This window comes from Plecotus auritus (assembly GCF_963455305.1).
Source record: "Plecotus auritus genome assembly, chromosome: 3".
Lineage (NCBI taxonomy): Eukaryota > Metazoa > Chordata > Mammalia > Chiroptera > Vespertilionidae > Plecotus > Plecotus auritus.
In genome coordinates this window covers 191,674,284-191,692,824 of record NC_137772.1, presented here as the reverse complement: position 1 = coordinate 191,692,824, position 18,541 = coordinate 191,674,284, and the positions used below count along the sequence as shown (strand labels likewise).

Below are 18,541 nucleotides of genomic sequence, written 5' to 3'. Positions count from 1 at the left end.
GTAAGTATTCTCTTAATATGGCAGGTAAATAGTATGGTGGCCATATGTTCCAGATATTTCAATAAGGTGATTAATCAAAAGAATAAGTAAATGTAATTTAATATGATATTGCTTTAAAACCTTTTACACAAATAAATTCACAAAAGAGAAATATTCCCTTCTCAAACCACGTGTCTCAGTGTTTTGGTTTGAAAATAACAGTAATTGTTAAATGGAGGTAGAAGAAAGAGCAGAGGATTTGTTTTGCTTTTAAGTTACTTCCCATGGGGGCAATTCATTTCTTCCTCATCTATTAAATGACATCTACCTGACAAGGCCGTATTAGAAGTAATCTCATAGAGTTATTGTAGGGAACAGTGCAATTAAAGAAAGTAAATTGTGTCAAATTATATAATCATTTCATTATCGCTCCAGCATATAACATAGTACGTGGCATATACAAGATATTCAATAAACGTTGTGAAATGAATAAATCAGTTAATTTTAAAAAATGGAAGAACAAGAAAGGACTATTATTTTGTTTTAGGTTAACTTTGGGTTAGGCTATATTTGTGGAACATCTAAGCAAGGACTAAAATTTAATGTGGCCCCAGAATAATATAAAATCAATTTTACCATAATGGATATGAAGTAGGATTTATTGCATTTTGTATCTTTCCAGCACTGGCTTTTATAGTGAAAATTTCTGATCGGTAAGATAAAAATATATTAAAGTGGCATAGGTACCAGACCAGTGCTGCCATCAGCAGCCCAAATAACCTTCCTCCTCACCCAGTGACATTTCACACAATTGTGGGGGGCTCTCTGGAGCTAGCAGAGTATCACACTGCAGTACCTGCAAATGCACACTTGCTAAAGAGGCAGCAAGATTTGCTTTAGTCAGTGGATTAATAAAAGCAATTTATTTCTAGCTAAAGGCTTCCCTCAAAATCCTGGGTAATGAAAAGTCTATGTTTAAAAAAAGTTTTCTTAAAGTAGCCAAAATATCAGACAAATGAATTTAATCATTACTCTGCAGACATGGATATTCTGTTAATGAGCTGACAAAGTTTGGGGTAATAAAACAAGACACATAACTTGTAAATTAGTATATATTTATAACACCAAATTTATTTTTGTCTTCATTTCAGTGCAACCACTAATTATATAGCTATAATCAAGTTTTTATTTATGTTCTATTATAATTTTAAAGTGCACATAATTTGAACATATCTTCATCATAATATAAAGTATAATTTTAAAGTACATATAATTTGAATATATTATCATCAGAAATATAAATTAAGTAAAACGTAAAAAATATTTTTTTTAAAGTCTGGGTTTACAAAACTGTATGGAATCTATTCCTCAATTAATTTGGATAAAGAATTCAAATAATTTTTCAAGGTATTTTTTCTGGCCCTAGCTGAGTGGCTCAGTTGTTTGGAGCATTGTCCCATACACCAAAACGTTATGAGTTCGATTCCTGGTCAGGGCACATACCTAGGTTTCAGGTTTGATCCCCAGTAGATGTTTCTCTCTCACATAGATGTTTCTTTCTCTCTCTCTCTCTCTCTCTCTCTCTCAAATCTATGAAACATATCTTTGGATGAGGAATTTTTAAAAAGGGTATTTTTTTTCTGCCCATATAAATAACATTTTCTCCTCTACAGCCTTGCTGTAATATTGTAGATAGGCAAGATATGTATGAAGACACTTTTAAAATTAAAATCTTTAAAACCTTTTCAGTAAAAAAGAACCTGATAAATAACTAACTATATTTCTTTCTCCTAATATTTATTTTTATTGACTCTTGTCAATAATAAAATGACATCACATTCGTTAACTTTTAATGTGTAACACATATATTTTTAAAGTTTCAACCTGTTTGCACACATATATTTCTCATGTAGTGTCATTTTCTCAATATTTATTTTCTTTTTTTTTAAGTCCTCCCTTGAGGATATGTTAGGTTTTTTATTAGTTTTTCAGAGAGAGAGGAAGGGAGAGAAAGAGAGAAACATCAATGTGAAAGACAAACATCAATCAGTTGCTTCCCATATGCACCCTGACCAGGGAGGGATCCAACCCACAACTTAAATATGTGCCCTGAAAAGGAATCAAACCCACAGCCTTTTGGTGTATGGGACCAGACTCTAACCAACTGAGCTACCCAACCAGGGCTCTAAATACTTATTTTAAAAAGCACGCTTTATCGATCATTTTAATGCACAATCACACTTTAATCCATTTTTGGGATGAATTGAGGTATACATAACCAAAATAAAACAAAAACAATACAAATCTTTTTTTTTTATTATTTTCTTAGTTTTTCCTTCTTGTTGGTCTTTTGTGTGAATTCCTTTTTTCCCCCTATTATAAAGAATGGAGCAAAATACTTTCAGAGTCAGATTTTTTGGGAATGTTTCACCAAAAAAAGGAATCAGCAGAGGAGGATATGTAGACAGTTTTATACACCTTGCTGGGCAATAATAAATGTACTATGCTATCAACAACCTACGTGTGAAAACACTGTACGTTTCCTCATTCCCACAAACTAGCTCTTGCTTTCAGACTCTGCTTGGAGATCAGAGTGAAAGAAAAAGAAGTCAGGTAGCTACTCTGCCTCTACCTCCATCCTCAATATATATTAATGGTAGGAACCCTGACACAATATTCAAAAATACAAAATTATCCACAAACCTAAAATCCAGATCAAACCATGATTAACATCACGGAATCTTTTCTTCTAATCTTTCTGCTCTACCGTATATATTTCTATAAATAAAATCATTCTAGATAATCAGTTTTGTATTCTCTTTTTCATATTTATCATGCAATTATTATTAGGACTTCTCACATTAAAAATCTTCAAAGTGACCTTATAACATCTTATAGCATAATTTTTAAAACCATTTCTCTACAATTAAATATTTAAGTATTTCTATTTGTATATTATCATAAGAGTATGTTGTACTCCTTTGACCGTAAATTCTTTATATTATTTATAATTATTCCCTGAGGACAGATCCTTGGAAGATAAATTACTTGACACATTAAAAAGGTATAGAGGTTTTTTTTAATGTACATCAAATACTTTTCAGAAAGACAGCCTAAATCTACACTCTCATCAGCAAGGTATGTGAAACAAGATTTAATACTATCTTTTTATTCTTATAACTCATAGCTGGAAAATAGATTTTATTTTCCTTTGTATTTTTTTAAATCTTAACAGTTGACTATTTTTTCAGGCAATTACCTTTACTTCCTCCTCTATCAATCATGAATGCCAGGCTTTTGCCCATTTTAATATTATACAGTGTTAGTGTTTTTCATATAATTTATGTAAGGATCATTATCTTTTTAAATATATAACTTTTCCTATTTTGATGTTCAATATTTTTATGTGTTTTATGTACTTAAATTTAAAATTTTCAAATAGTGAAACATTTATTATTTTTCTTAGCTAATTTCATTCATTGCTTTTATACTTAAAATGAACTTTCTAATCCAAAGACAGATAAATATTTACCTATCTTCCATACGTTTTTATCATTTCAAGATTATCTCTAAAATCCATTGCAATTTATATTATATGACGTTAGGTTAGGAGCTGAGTTCATTTCACCCCAAATAGCCTGTGTCCTCCAATGTCATTTTGATTTAGTTCTAATCAACAATTTTGTTGAATGCCTATTGCATGCCAAGAATGTTCTACAGGGTGGGGCAAAAGTAGGTTTACAGTCATATTCTTATTTAGTAATTACTGTCTTATTTTCTAAACAAACAACTATAAACCTACTTTGCCCCACCCTGTACTTACCTGTGATCAACAGGTGAACAAAATATATAAAAATCACTATTCTAATTTATATCATTAATTTGATAATCCAGGGGAAATAAAACTACAGCCCATGGGTCAAATCTAGCCATATCCATTCATTTACATCTTACCTATGGTTCCTTTCCCTTTAGTGATTGCTGTAACAGTTATGATAGTTGCCTGAAAGCTGAAATATTAACTATGTTGCTCTTTATGGAAAAAGTTTGCTCATTCCTGAAAATGGTTGATCATTTCTTTATTATATATTAATACCTCACATAAGTAAAAATCTGTTTCAAGCAATTTATTTCATTTCGTTAATACATCTACTTAACTCTATGCTGAGGCCACACTTACTTTGTTTTCAAATTCTGTTTTGAGATATTTTTAGCTGCAGTTGACATTTATTTGTCCCATAAAACATACTGAGTACCTGCTATGTGTGAGTCACTGCTCTATGTCAGGTAGGTAGCAGTGAATCAAACAGACAAAAATCTCTGGCATTTTTTGTTTCCGTAGAAACAAATACACATACAAAAATGTCAAGTAGAGGAGGTGGGATGAAGCAAGTGAAGGAGGGACAGAGGGAAAAGGCTGCTACTTTACACAGAGTGGTCAATGGAAGTCTCTGAAGACTTTTAAGCAGGGACCTGAAAGAAGAGAGGAAAGAAGTCATGAGGACACCTAGAGGACGAGTGCACCCCAGGAGATGGAGTGTGTTTGGCAAATTTGAGGAGCAGCAATGAGGCCAGTAGATGGGACAGGGAGCTAGCTAGCGAGGGAACAGGAGGACATGGGGAAGGGGTGGGTGGACAGAGAAGAGGCCAAATCATATAGGAGTTTCACTCTGGGAAGAATCTGAGCAAAGGAGAGATGTAAACAAAATTATTATTATCATTCATTTTCATCATTATGGCTGCTATAGAGAGACTGGAGGGAGGAAGGGGGCAAGAGTGGAAGCATGGCCCGGCCCGAGTGGCTCAGTGGTTGAGCTTCGACATATGAACCAGGAGATCACGGTTCGATTCCCAGTTGGGGCATATGCCTGGGTTGTGGGCTTGATCCCCAGTGTGGGGCATGCAGGAGGCAACCAATCAATGATTCTCTCTTATCATTGATGTTTCTATATCTCTCTCTTCCTCTCCTTTTCTGGAATAAATAAAAATACATTTTGAAAAAAAGACTGGAAGCATGGAAACAGGTTTTTATGGCTATTGCAATAATTCAGATGAGAGTTAATGGTACTTTGGAGCAGGATGGTAGTAATGCCATGTCCAGAAGCAGTCATGTTGTAAATATCTCAAGGTTAGAGTTTGCAGAATTTGCTAAAAGGTTGGATTTAGAGTGTAAAGACAAGTAATATTTATAGATGACACCAAGATTTTTTGCCTGAATGCTGAGATTGAATAATGGAATTGCCGATTAATGGAATTGCCATTTACTGAGATGCAAAAGATTTGAGAAAAAAATTAACTTTTAGCGGGACATGGAAGTGAATGAAGAGTCAGAGGTTAGATAGCCAAGCAATGATGTCATGTAGGCAGTTGGATATGTGAGACTGGACATCTGAGGAAGGGTCCATGCTTCAATCAGCCTGGTATCGCAGTAGGGAGAGTGGATGAGATTGGCAAGTAAGTGATCATACACACAGAGGGATCAAGTATAAGGTTTGAGCCTGGCACATTCCAATGTTTGAAGCTGGAAAGATTCAGAGGGAACAGCAAACTAAGGAGTGGCCAGTGAGGTGGGAGACAAATAGAACAGGACTATTGTCCTGGTGGCCAACTGAAAAAGTGTTCAAGAAGGAACTGATCAACTATGATCATTGCTGCCAATGCAGAAAGTATGATGCAGGCCAGGGACCAATCAATCATCAATCAAGAATAGCCAAACAAGAATGCATTGCATGTGGCACCATCATAATAATTCAGCATAAATGTTGAGGAGAAAAATAGAATTACACCTGAGGGAAAGGTGCTACACAAAAAAATAGGCTTTATAGAATATTTTCTACCCTTCACTTCCCTGCATTGCTAGCTAATAAAACCATATAAAAAGAATCCTTTAATGTGAGACTTTTCAGTAGCTCCTTCCACTTAAGAAAGTCAAGAAAATTATAGAATCAAACCATCAGTCAAAGAAAACCTATTCAACCCTATCATATTAAAAAAAACTTAGAAAGTGTGTTTCTAAGTACATATAAATTTGTCTTTACTCCTACTTCCTATGACTTGGTAGGCTAAGTAAAGGGAGAGTATGCCTCAAGTGATCTATTTGAAAATAAAATACTCGGATGTATCTTGTTAAGCAGTGACTGATGGGACAATGCCATGACACTGTGTTAGGTGTGCCTCTAAGTTATTTCTTGGTCTAATTTCATTCTTTCCATACATCATTTAGAGTACTACAGGCCATTATAGAATCTTGAAATTGATAGCAAAATTGGGAACACCTTCAAAAGAAAAAATACAGTCTGAGGCTAACATTGACCACAGCCCACCTCCCTCCATGTGCTTTCTAATAATGACTCCCAAACCCTGACCCCACAACAACAATCAGTTATAAAGGCAAAGAAAAGCATTTCTGCCCTATAAACACCAATTTTATCTGCATTAGAACGTAGATCAAAGTGGGCTGCCGTTAAATGCTCAGAAGACAGTGGAACAACTTTTCGTGGGTCTAATAGCTTTGCTGCCTGCCTAAATCTGGTGTATCTATGGGACATGGATGCAGTCTCTGTCAGAAAATCAGAATGGAAGAGGTATGTGAAACAATCTAGCACCAATTTATTGAAGTCTTTCAGAAAGATTTTCTTAAATGGGTCTTAACAAGATCAAAGAAAAGAGGACGCAAACAGGAAAGGTACTAGTTAAGGTGACTTAATAGAAACCATTACATAAGAGCAAACAACAAGCTGGTAACAGGCAAAGAATTGACTCCAGAGAAACAAGAGAAGACAGTTTGAATGTGGTAATGTTACTACCAATTAGTGTTTTATTTGCTTGTTAAAGAAGATTATTCTCCAAATTTCTACTAAAATAATCACATGCCTCATGCTGACAATCCCTGCCTGAGACATGTGGTGCCATCCCAGATGCCGTATTTATAAAAAAAAACAAAACTAATAAATTAGAGAGAGTCCAAAAGTATATTGAAAATTATAACAAGCCCAGAAAGACATGGAGAAAATGATGAGAGACATGAGAGCGGTTGTAACATACCTGAGAAGCTGTAATGGGAAAAGTCCTGGATTAGGCTGTAGCAGACTTCCCAGCTCTGTTACCAGCGAGGCAAGTCACCCTTTGCTAGCAAATAATTTCTCCACAAAGAGGTCAAATCTGAGGTCAACCTAAATCAGTGGTCGGCAAACTCATTAGTCAACAGGGCCAAATATCAACAGTACAACAACTGAAATTTCTTTTGAGAGCCAAAAACCGACTTCTGTGCATGGGCCACGAAGTTTCAATCGCACTGTACGTGCGTGCCCGCACGTGGTATTTTGTGGAAGAGCCACACTCAAGGGGCCAAAGAGCCGCATGTAGCTCACAAGCCACAGTTTGCCAACCACTGACCTAAATGATCTTAAGTTCCTTTAAGTTGTACAATGTTATCATTTTAAAGTCATGTTTCTTATAGTAAACACCTATGCTTTGCTGAACTGAATCATTCCATGTGGATATAGAAAGAAGAAATAGGTAAAAATTAGACTACATAAGAAATCTGGCTCAAAATTAGAGCTTTTAACAACTAAAATTGTGCAATAATGGAACCAGTTGTTTCAAAAAATAGTGATATCATTGTTGATGGAAATATACAGGCATGTGCTAAAAGCTGTGAACTCTACGACTGCCAGTCTCTTCCAACCCTAAGATCCTATAATTCTTTATGTCCAACTTACCAAATACCTTTCCTCAAGATTACCATTTCTCACTGATGTAAATCAGTTGTGCCAGGATTTCATACCTTTGCTGTAACTAGTCCATCTCTATGTTAAGTCGCTATTGTGCTTTTCCAGCTTCATGGACATGATTCCTGGCTCCTGTCGACATTGGATGCTCTCCCTTTTGGTTATCCTCAACATTCTTTTTTTTTTTTTTTTTTTTTGCGGGGGGGGTGGTCCTCAACATTCTTATTTGGTGCAGGTCTTGGGGAAACATTTTGAAATTGCTTTAAAGGCTACATATAACCTTATAATAATGCCAGTGATGTTACCATGATATGGATACATGGATAATGTCATCAGCTCTCTTACCAGGTGCCAAGCATGTGCTATGTAATACCTCACTGAATCCTCTCCATAACCCTATGAGGAATGTGTTATTATCATGTTCTCTTTACAAATAAGGAAACTCAGAAGAGTAAGTTCCTTGCCCAAGGTAACTGAGCTAATAAGAGGCAGAAGAATCTGGACCTGAACCCTGGACTAGCTAATGCCTCTAAAAACTCTACTCTCAACTACCATGCTCTACCATAATGGTTTGCAAAGTGTGGTCCCTGGACCAGCAGCTTCAGCGTCACCTGGGAACTTGCTAAAAATGCAAAGTAGCACAACTACTGAATGAGGAACTCTGAGGGTGGGCCTCAGCAATCGTATTTTAACAAACCCCCCACATAATTCTGATGCTTGAGAACTACTTGGATTTGGGAACTACTGCTCTACTGACCTGAACATTTGCCTATAAGGCTACATTCTACTTATTTAACCACATTTTTTATATTTTAATTTGAAAGTGTGTGGTAGCTTCTTAACCTTTCCTAAGGGGGAGAAAGAGAAATCTTAGATATGGTAATGTCAGGTTTCCTGTCCCTACCCAGAAATAGGAGGGCTGATCCCTTGCCATGCTTGGTAAGGGGAGAAGAGAGGTGCTGCTTTAACATATAAATAAGGGAGAAACAAGGAGAGAGAAAAATGCTTTTTGCAGTACAGTTAAGCTGTTGTGGTTAGACATAATAAATGAATTGACCAGGAAGATTCTGAAGTTCCCCTAGAGCTTCAGACAATAAATAACATTAATTGTCTACTTAAAATAGTGAAAATAAAACTCCTTCCTACATGTACACTTTTTTTAGAAAAAGAATATATACATCAACTGAAGGAGTGTTTCAAAGGCAGCATAATCAGTGGCAGCTATCATCAGCTTTCTTTGGTTTAAAAAATAAAAATCCCTTTAGCCTTGCAGCTCATGCTGCCTTGAATGTGACCTTGATCTTTTTCAAGCTTATCTTTCGCCCGTAGCACAGTGCAACTCTGCAAATCAGTCCATAATCTCTTCACTGCCTCCCTGCACGTGCAGTTTTAAAGCTCAGTCATTGGCATATATAAACCATCCTTTACTTCAAGGTCTCTGGAGATACGTGTCTCCGATCAGGTACAAGGACTTTCATAAGGTCACAGCGGGGGCGAGTGGGAGGTGGTGGCAATTATGAGTGCTATGTAAATCCTCTGTAGAACAGGATGATTTCTCCACAGGTGCAGGCTTACCTTAGAAAGATAATGAGTGCCTTTGAGTTCTACAGAAATGAAGTAGAACAGGAATTGTGTTCCTTCACACTTGCTTGAACATAGGGGACCTCATTCACCCTGCTAAAAGAGTTCCTGGACTGGAATAATGCATGGTTTATTGTATTATCCAAGATTGCTCTTGGATGTCTGGATCTGCAGTTAATTCTTTATTATATCCCCTTTGTCTTCCCTCCTCCCAGAAAGAATTGTACGGACGCAGTGAACTATGGGTAACAGTCAGCATATCTTCTTATAAGACAGTGAAAATATGGACCTCACCACCCCCTCTCCTCCAAGTACCTCCCCAGTGAGGCCTATTCACATCTACCAGCACTCAGGAATGCAGGAAGCCAGAGGACTGGGACAGGCCAGCATAATAGGTCCAAGGAGTTATCTACACACTATCTTCTATTAGTGAAACTCCTATTTCAACATTATGTCCCTTAACTTTAAAGAGAAAACCAGAGAAGATAAAAAACAAAACAAAACACCTCAAATAATAGACCCTGAACATAATGATAATTCAGCATGCAAAAAAAAAAAAAAGGATAAGCCACACTAACTTTGAAATTGCTTTAAAGGCTACATATAACCTTATAATAATACCAGTGCAAGCTATCAAATTAAGTGCAAGCTATCAAAAACCATCCTTGCCTTTCTTTATTCACTCATTCATTTATTCAATATTAATAGAGCAAAACATATGCTAGATAGTATCTAGAAAATACCAACCTGCTCCACATGTCCTGCTCAAAAAGCCAAGCAAGAGGAAATGGACTCAGAGTAGAAAGAAGAACATATTTTGACTGGCAGGAGTAAAGACACTAAATGGTTCAATCAATGGAGAAGCCTCTGAAGAAGCAACAGTGAGCAACGCAACATCCTGAATCATCTGCTCACGTTGTGGCTGTCTGAAGGCAGTCAGTCATCAAGACCTCTCGAGATCCTTTCCAGCCGGGGTTGCAATTGCACTCCTGACAAGCGGTTGTATATGAATTCACCTCTGCCAAATGTCTCTCTAACCGAGGTCAAAAGACCATTAAGTTTCCATTTAATAACAGACCAATATAGTCAGTTGTAAGAGCAAAAATGAACATTTAGTTGCTCTATACACTGTACTGGGTATTTTGTATACAAAAATCTCACTCATAATCTTATGGAAGTCATTCCCAACTTTTGTAATATAATGGATTATATCCAGAGGTAGTGGATTTAATTCTAATTTTTCATCTGGATGCTTAATACAACTGAACGTGAAGTACTGTTTAATGATCAAAGTATGACTTACCCTTGCCATATCCACCAAGAAGTTCTCAAATAATTTCCAAATGTGGTTACTTGTGTAAATCTCTTTCATTTCCACTTCAGTGTCAACGTAGCAGTGATTAACGAAATTCACATAAGCAATTTTAACCTGTGCAAGTTTCAAATACAAAAAAATGTGAGTTTTCTTCATTGTTCCTTTTCAAATATCAATTATGAAAAGTTAAATAAAATCTGTGTTAGTTCCCATAATACATTATGGCAAGTTTTATGTCTACCCAGAAAGCAATCCCATCTCCCTTCTTTTACTAAAACACTCCATCCCCTGAGCCAGGGTAAACACGTGACCTTGTATTCCATTCTCCTGGGCCCAGAGGTCTTAAACCAAGTCTATCTATTTGAGACACTAGGTGTCAAAACTGCTCCCTTTCCCTCTCCCCTCTTTTTCTCCTCCCTCCTCTCCCTTCCCCTCCCCTGCTTCTCTGACTCTGCCATATTCTTTCTCTCCCTCTCCCTCCCCTGCCCCACCCCTCTACTTCATTGCTAAAGTGGGACAAGGTAAAACTGAACTCCAAGAAGCCATCTTCTCCAGCCATGTGGAGGAAAATTATGCTCAAGAGAATAAGGCAAAACCACAAAGAAAAAGGGAACAGGAGATGGAGAAAATGCTGACATTGTCCAAACCTCTGAACAACTATCCTTCCAATTCCCAAATACAGATGTCAACAAAATTCCTGTATTTTTAAAAATTTAGACTAGTTGAAGTTAGGTTTCTGTCACTTGCAACCAAGAGAGTTCTAATAAAATGCTTAAATGTGTGGACTAAATAATACTTTATCATCATTCAAAAATATTGAAATTACTACTTCTGAGAAGAAACAGGTCCACAGTTTACCAAAAAAAAAATTGTATTATTTTAAGATATAGTAAAATTCCTCTCCAGATTTAGCAAAATTCCTCATAAAGGACTAGGATGAGTCTCACCAACTTGTACCATTTTTAAAATGTGTAGGGCAGTAGTTTTTTTGTTTTCAATTTTCTTTTCTTTATTTTTATTGAAAATAGGAAGACTGTTACAAATCTCCCCAGAAAATGTGTATATGTGTGTATATGTATGTGTGTATATATGTGTGTGTGTGTGTGTGTGTGTGTGTGTGTGTGTGTGTGTGTGTATATATATATATATATATATGAAATCATGTAAACAATTTCAGGGGATTCCTGGAATCCAAGTTAGAACCATAAGTAATACAGGGTCAGCATTCATGTCCTCAGTGCTTATTCCTACTTGACTGAGGTCCAAGACACATTTTAAGTGACAGGGTTCCTGTGCAAGGACTGACCAAAGGGTAGGGCGACATCAGAGCCATTTGATGCATTATCATAATCACCTTGACAGCAGCTAATATGTACCCATTGTTTGCTGCCTGTCAAACACCTTCAGCATTTTACTTAATTCCATCCTCCAACAACCCTATCAGATCTGTACTATAATTACTTCAGTTTAAACTGTGGAAAATCGAAGATTAGAAAGGTTAATAACCTATTGGAGCCAGTCAAACTGCTGCAAAGTAATGGATCCAGGATTCTGATCCATTCTTTAAATCATTCGTCCATTCATTAAAAACATATTTATTAAGTGTAGGTTTAGGCTCAGCCAATATAGTGGTAAATAGAAACAGACCTCATTGTTTCTAGACCTCAGTTGTTTGTAGACCTAGACTTTATCAAGTTTATAATCTTAGGAGAGGATATGAGGACTACAGATATTATTAACTAATTAAATTCAAGTGTCAAATTTCAAATGATAGAATCTACTCCAGGAGGCCAGAAAAGTCTTCCTTGAAGAAGTCATGCTTGAATCAAGATCTGAAGGAGGGAGAGTGAAGTGGCAGAAGGTGAGAGATCAGAGTGTGTGGTCAGAGAGAGCTGCGTGTGGGAAGGAGCCTGGGCAGGAGCAGGCCTCGGGTAAAGACAGAACCCACGGAGTTACTCACTACACTAGGCTTCCTTTCTTTGCATCTTATTTCAAGCCCATCAGGGCATGAAGTACCTCTGGTTTGAGGTGCCAATAATCCCACAAAAATATACTTCAGGTCTATCATTACTACATAGGACGATTTGGAAGTGGGAAATTTAACCTAACCTGATACATCTGAAGTGACTGTGCTTTAAAATGTTTGGATTTATATCACATTCAGTGTAACACATTTATGAGCTTTGCAACAATACAGCACGGTAGTAGAAAAAGAGGACATTACAATGTACATTCCTGGAAGCCTTGTTAATCCTGTTGGCAGACAACCAGTTTCTAATGAGTTTTGTTCCCTATCACCTGAGCCAAGCTAGGACAGAGGGTAAAAGATGATGTGTGAACAAAGCATATATGCCTGTCCATATTTCCAAGAACGCATCTGTTCTACAAAGGTAACCTTACAGAGTCCAACAGATGAGCCTACAGCCCCATCCAAGCCTCTCCTACCAATGACTGAATTATTTATGAAGGGTCTTCTTCGTTCTCAAGAATATACTAGAAGCTACAAGTAAATCTCTCATTTTGTTCACAGGGCCATCTTTAGAATTCAGAGACTCCTATAGTAGCTTCCAATGGCTATACTTTAATAAGGTTTATCACCTTTCAGAGCTTTTATAGAACTTAACAAGAGCCCAGCCGGCTTGGCTAAGTGGTTGAGCATCGACCTATGAACCAGGAGGTCACGGTTCGATTCCCGGTCAGAGCACGTGCTCAGGTTGGGGGCTCAATCCCCAGTGTTCTCATCGTTGATGTTTCTATCTCTCCCTCTCCCTTACTCTCTGAAATCAATAAAAATATATATTTTTAAAAATAAATAAATAAGGAAACATGTTAATGCTCTTTTAAATTTTCACAATCGTATAACTAAGCACAATTCCTTGACTAAATATATTATCTCATTATAAGTCGTAGTAAGAGGACATCTGGCACTTACTTTAAATTAGTAGAATCCTATAGCTGCTAAGCTTTTGCCAGGCTTACCTCGGGGATGCAGTCATCGTGGGTCACCACCCGCACTATGTCGTCCAGGGGCAGAAGGGAATTGCACTTGATTTCTGTGTAGACGTTTTTCCCTTCTGTACAAGCTGCCAGCAACTCCACCAGGGTGATGTGGTAGGCCAAGGGGCCACTCTCATCCCCTCGGTCTCTCTCTGAACACATCATATGGAGAAGGATGGGAAATGATGCTCTATCATTGTAAAATATCAGCACATCTTCACCCCCATTTATCAACTGAAATGATAATAAGAGAGTCTACATAGCAGACCAAATATTCATCCTTGCGATCATTGCCAAAGGCTTGTTCTATCTGGAAACGTGTATCTCTTTGCAAAAACCGAGATAACATTGCAAAAGCAGAACTATACCAAGGCAGGATGGCGAAAGGATTCTAGTCAGGTGCTCAGAGATCAGTCATGAACTCTACCAAAACCAGCAGGGGGGATATGGGAGCGGTGGATGGGGCAAGAATTAAGTAACACAATGGTAGTAGATTGTTTATCAGTGAATTACCCACTGAAATAAAACATGCAAAATATTCAAATAAAGTTACTTCCCTCTACTGCAATGAAAGACTCCAATGTCAAATAGGAAATCCCATAAGTGTAAATTTAATAAAGCAGAATAAAATATTCCCATCTCCTTTAATAGTGACAGAGTGAAAAAGCCAGTACATTGAGCCAAATGCAACTCTATAATAATCTAGAAATTCCAGTGTCATGAGCATCACTAAAGAATAAATGTAAAAGCAGTAATAGAAGAAATAAAGAGAAAAAGGAGGGGGGGCGAATAAACTCTTAGGATATAAATTTTCCATCCTATTTTGTTTATATAATTTTAGTTGAGAATTCCAGTAGGTGGTAATTTTATTGCTCAAAATCCATAATGCATTACTGTCTATATAAGTAGCAAATTTCTAACCCTAATGTGAGATATTTTGGTAGGTAACACACCTTATATAATTTTTTGTTTTATTTAAATTAATAACATTTAAATTGATAAGAATTAGTTGGCTTTGAAATTTTGTTGAAAGATAATGTATATATGTCAAAAATATGTATTTAAACACAATATAACATTACAAACACTTCTTTACACCTAGGAACATTTCCTCTTCTAAGTGTCATAAAACTGGCTTAACTATTTGCTGCTTTCCAATTTAATTATTTCCTCGATAATCGTAATACAAAATCATATTAGTTCCCACACACTTCCAGGCAATGAAGAACTAATATAAATGTAAATATAGATAAGAAAATGGTAAATATCACAAGTTAAAATGTTCCGTAAAATGTTTAACAACAAAAATTTACATTAAAAATTCAAAGCCTTGCCCTGGCCAGTGCAGCTCAGGCAGCTGGGCATTGTCTAGCACACCCAAAGGTTGCCAGTTCAATTCCCAGGCAGGGCACATCATACTGTATCAATATAGAAATGACCCTCATTCCAAAAGCTAAGGTACATAGTTGTGCAAATTCCCCCAAACAATATAATCTACTACATCACTTTTTGGTACCCATGGTTGAAAGATGTCTTAATCCAGTGGTCGGCAAACTGCGGCTCACGAGCCACATGCGGCTCTTTGGCCCCTTGATTGTGGCTCTTTCACAAAATACCACGGCCTGGGCGAGTCTATTTTGAAGAAGTGGCATTAGAAGAAGTTTAAGTTTAAAAAATTTGGCTCTCAAAAGAAATTTCAATCGTTGTACTGTTGATATTTGGCTCTGTTGACTAATGAGTTTGATGACCACTGTCTTAATCCATACAGGCCTTTAGAAAGCCATTAGGTCACAGGGCAATGATTGACCCAAATGCGCTCAAAGAACTCTCAGTTCTCCACCATACCTCTTGGTTCCTAATGAGTCACTTACTCATTGCATAAATCTCACTCATTTTCAAACATCACAATGAAAATGGCCAAATAAATTCAGTACTTCGTTCATTTGTTCTCCTTAAACATTTAACTTACTCTAAATAGCTAAGTTTTCACTTGTGATAAATCAGTGATGAATAATTTCTATGAATTCAATTCCTTTCAAAACCCTCTGCAAATAGTAGCAGAGAACACCCATTTGAGATTTCAGGAAGTGTAATAAAGGCACTGGAAAAAGCAAGTTTAATCCATTTTTGTTATACACTGAAAACTTACAAATATAAAATGTTGTCACTTTCATTCTAAATAATCTACAACATTTTGTAGGATTTTACCTTTATTTAAAATACACAAATTCATTAAGAAAAAGAAAAGCTCTTAGAAAATTATAAAATCAACTAACGTTACTTCACTAGAGGTAAGCAACACATATTCGTGCTTAAGTAGTCATGATTAAATTATTTTCCAAAGTCATTTTTTTTTCCTCGCTCTAAGTTAACAGAAAACACTTATCTGAGCATATTGTTTGTGTGAAGTGAGTAACGCACAAACCGAGAACATACCTCTGTCATGACCATATCCTGGCATTTCTTCACATATTTACCATCTGCCTTTACAATAGTTTGCAAAAACCTCAGGTACTCCACGTGGCGGCCGTGTGTCTCGATGCAGTGCACAAAATGCTGCACTGCTCTCTCGCTAATTTCATTGCACAGATGGTAATTGTTCATGAAGATGTGCCGCATGGTCTCCGCTTCAAGGAGCTAAAGAGAGAGGACCATGCCCTTGTGATTCTGACATGATCAACTTTCTATTCCTTCAACAGTACTTAGATGAGCATCCCTGCCTGTGATCAGTTTTATATTTTATGTAAAACCACAGTGAGTTTTCTGTGCAAGTCTTTGACAAAATGCAGTGAGATCATTCACTATGAAAAGAAATCTGAGCTCACAAACAAATTTAGTTGGAAAAATGAGCTGATTATCATCCAGGTTAACATGTGGGCAACAGTATTCTTGAGAATAATTTAATGATCGGTTATTCAAAGTCAGCTCTTCCCTAGTATCAGCTGATCCACATTCTACAGGGCAGAGTAAACTCTACCTTGAGTTGTTCATATGTATCTCACTCATGGCATTGTAGAGTTAGTTCTTTCTTTTTCCTAAAATTAAACTATACTAATAAAAGGGTAATATGCTAATTAGACCAGATCGATCGGACATCTTCCAGACAAAGCCACTGTGGCGGGGGCCAAAGCAGAGGCAGTTAGGGGCAAACAGGCTAGCAGGGGAGCAAGCAGTTATGGGTGATCAGGCCGGTGGGGCAGCAAGTAGGCAGCAATCAGGCCGGCAGGGGAGGACAGTTAGGGGGGACCAGGCCAGCAGGGGAGGGAAGTTGGGGGCGATCGGGCCAGCAGGGGAGGGCAGTTGGGGGTGATCGGGCCAGCAGGGGAGGGCAGTTGGGGGCAATCAGGCCAGCAGGGGAGGGCAGCTGGGGGCAATCAGGCCGGCAGGGGAGCAAGCAGTTATGGGTGATCAGGCCAGCGGGGCAGCAAGCAGTTAGGGGTGCAATCAGGCTGGCGTGGGGGAGCAAGCAGTTAGGGGGCAATCAGGCCGGCAGGGGAGGGCAGTTGGGGGCAATCAGGCTGGCAGGGGAGGGCAGTTGGGGGCGATCGGGCCAGCAGGAAGAGGCAGTTAGGGGCAATCAGGCAGGCATGCAAGCGGTTAGGAGCCAGTGGTCCCGGATTGTGAGAGGGATGTCCCAGATTGGAGAGGGTGCAGGCCGGGCTGAGGAACACTCCTCTCCCCCTCCCCCGTGCACGAATTTCATGCACTGGACCTCTAGTATACATATAAATAAAATCTTCAACTGCAGGTAAAATTTGTGTAATTTTTCAAGTTTCTTTAACTGTTTCCTTAATGGAAATAAAAGATCTCCACATTTAGGACAAGAACCCCTTCCCTATTAGGGAAAAAAAAAATGAGGTAATGAATAAAATTCTATTCACCAACGTTGCTAAAATAAATTTGGTGGACACTTTACTATAAATATTAGATGTCACTAAAATACTTACACCAGGTGTTAAGAACAAATTCAGATGTTTATGAAGGAGAACTTGATTCTGTGGATTTCCCCGACAGAAATTCTGCAGGAATGTATGGGCTAGGTTCATTATTTCGTTCATCTTTTCATCACTCTGTAAGTTAAAGAGTGGCCCATGAAACAGAGAAACAAACAGATCAGAACAAAAATATTCTCAAAAAATATGTTCTTTCACAAGTGCACTTATTTTCTCTCTGCCACTGTTTCATGCTCCATGTTCTCTGTGCCTCTTTGGTTTCTACACCTTTCCTGGTTATCTCCACAGAACACCTATCCCCCATTTTCTAGATGTTTCTTGCTTCTTTATTTGCCCTCCTATTATCAGTTGTCCTTCACTCTTTCAACCCCCTCTTTGTTTCACAGTCTACCTCCCTTTCTCCCCAATCTTCCTACCTGCCACTGTGTTTTCCCATCATAGCTGCCTCTTTACCTGCCTCTGACTTACATCTCCTCTGCTCCCTCCCTCTCTCTCTGGGCTCCACATTCGCTCTGGTCCCCCCTTCTCCGCTGCACCCTCCAATTCCTCACATTGCTCCCCTTTCTTGGATTTCCCCTCTTTCCCAGTATTTCTATGTATTCAGATCTTCCTGGGGGTTTTATTTTCTTTCTCCTCTTTCCTTACCTTCTATATCCCCTTTTCTCAACCTTCTCCCTTCCCACTGCTTGTCCCACACTTCTTCCTCCTCCTCCTGCCTCTTCTACTCCTCTGCTCCTGTTCCCTTATCTTCCTGCCTTGCCGCAGCCTGTTTCTCCTCCCTACTTACTTTTCTCTATTCCCCCACCTCTAAATTTCTCTCTCTATTTATTTGTGTCCTTATCTTCATTCTCTCCTCTTCCCTCTCTCTGTCTCTCCTCTTGCTATTACCTTGTCTCTTATTTCCACCTCTTCTTTTTTCTCTTTGCTTTCTCCCCTACTTTTCCCCACTCTCTCATCCTGAGTTGAAGCAAGAAGAATGCAAGGTG

The 18,541-nt window shown here is 37.9% G+C and overlaps 1 protein-coding gene across 2 annotated transcripts in view; it reads right to left on the bottom strand.

Moving 5' to 3' along the window:
• ITPR2 (inositol 1,4,5-trisphosphate receptor type 2) overlaps positions 1-18,541 on the bottom strand; it is a 456,678-nt gene that overhangs the window by 231,880 nt on the left and 206,257 nt on the right. For both annotated transcript variants that reach the window (XM_080660463.1, XM_080660464.1), the window contains exons 29-32: positions 17,550-17,672; positions 16,039-16,239; positions 13,585-13,836; positions 10,594-10,719 (exon numbers count right to left, since the gene is read on the bottom strand). In XM_080660463.1, coding sequence (XP_080516589.1) covers positions 10,594-10,719; positions 13,585-13,836; positions 16,039-16,239; positions 17,550-17,672 — 702 coding nt within the window. The remainder of the gene's footprint in view (positions 1-10,593; positions 10,720-13,584; positions 13,837-16,038; positions 16,240-17,549; positions 17,673-18,541) is intronic.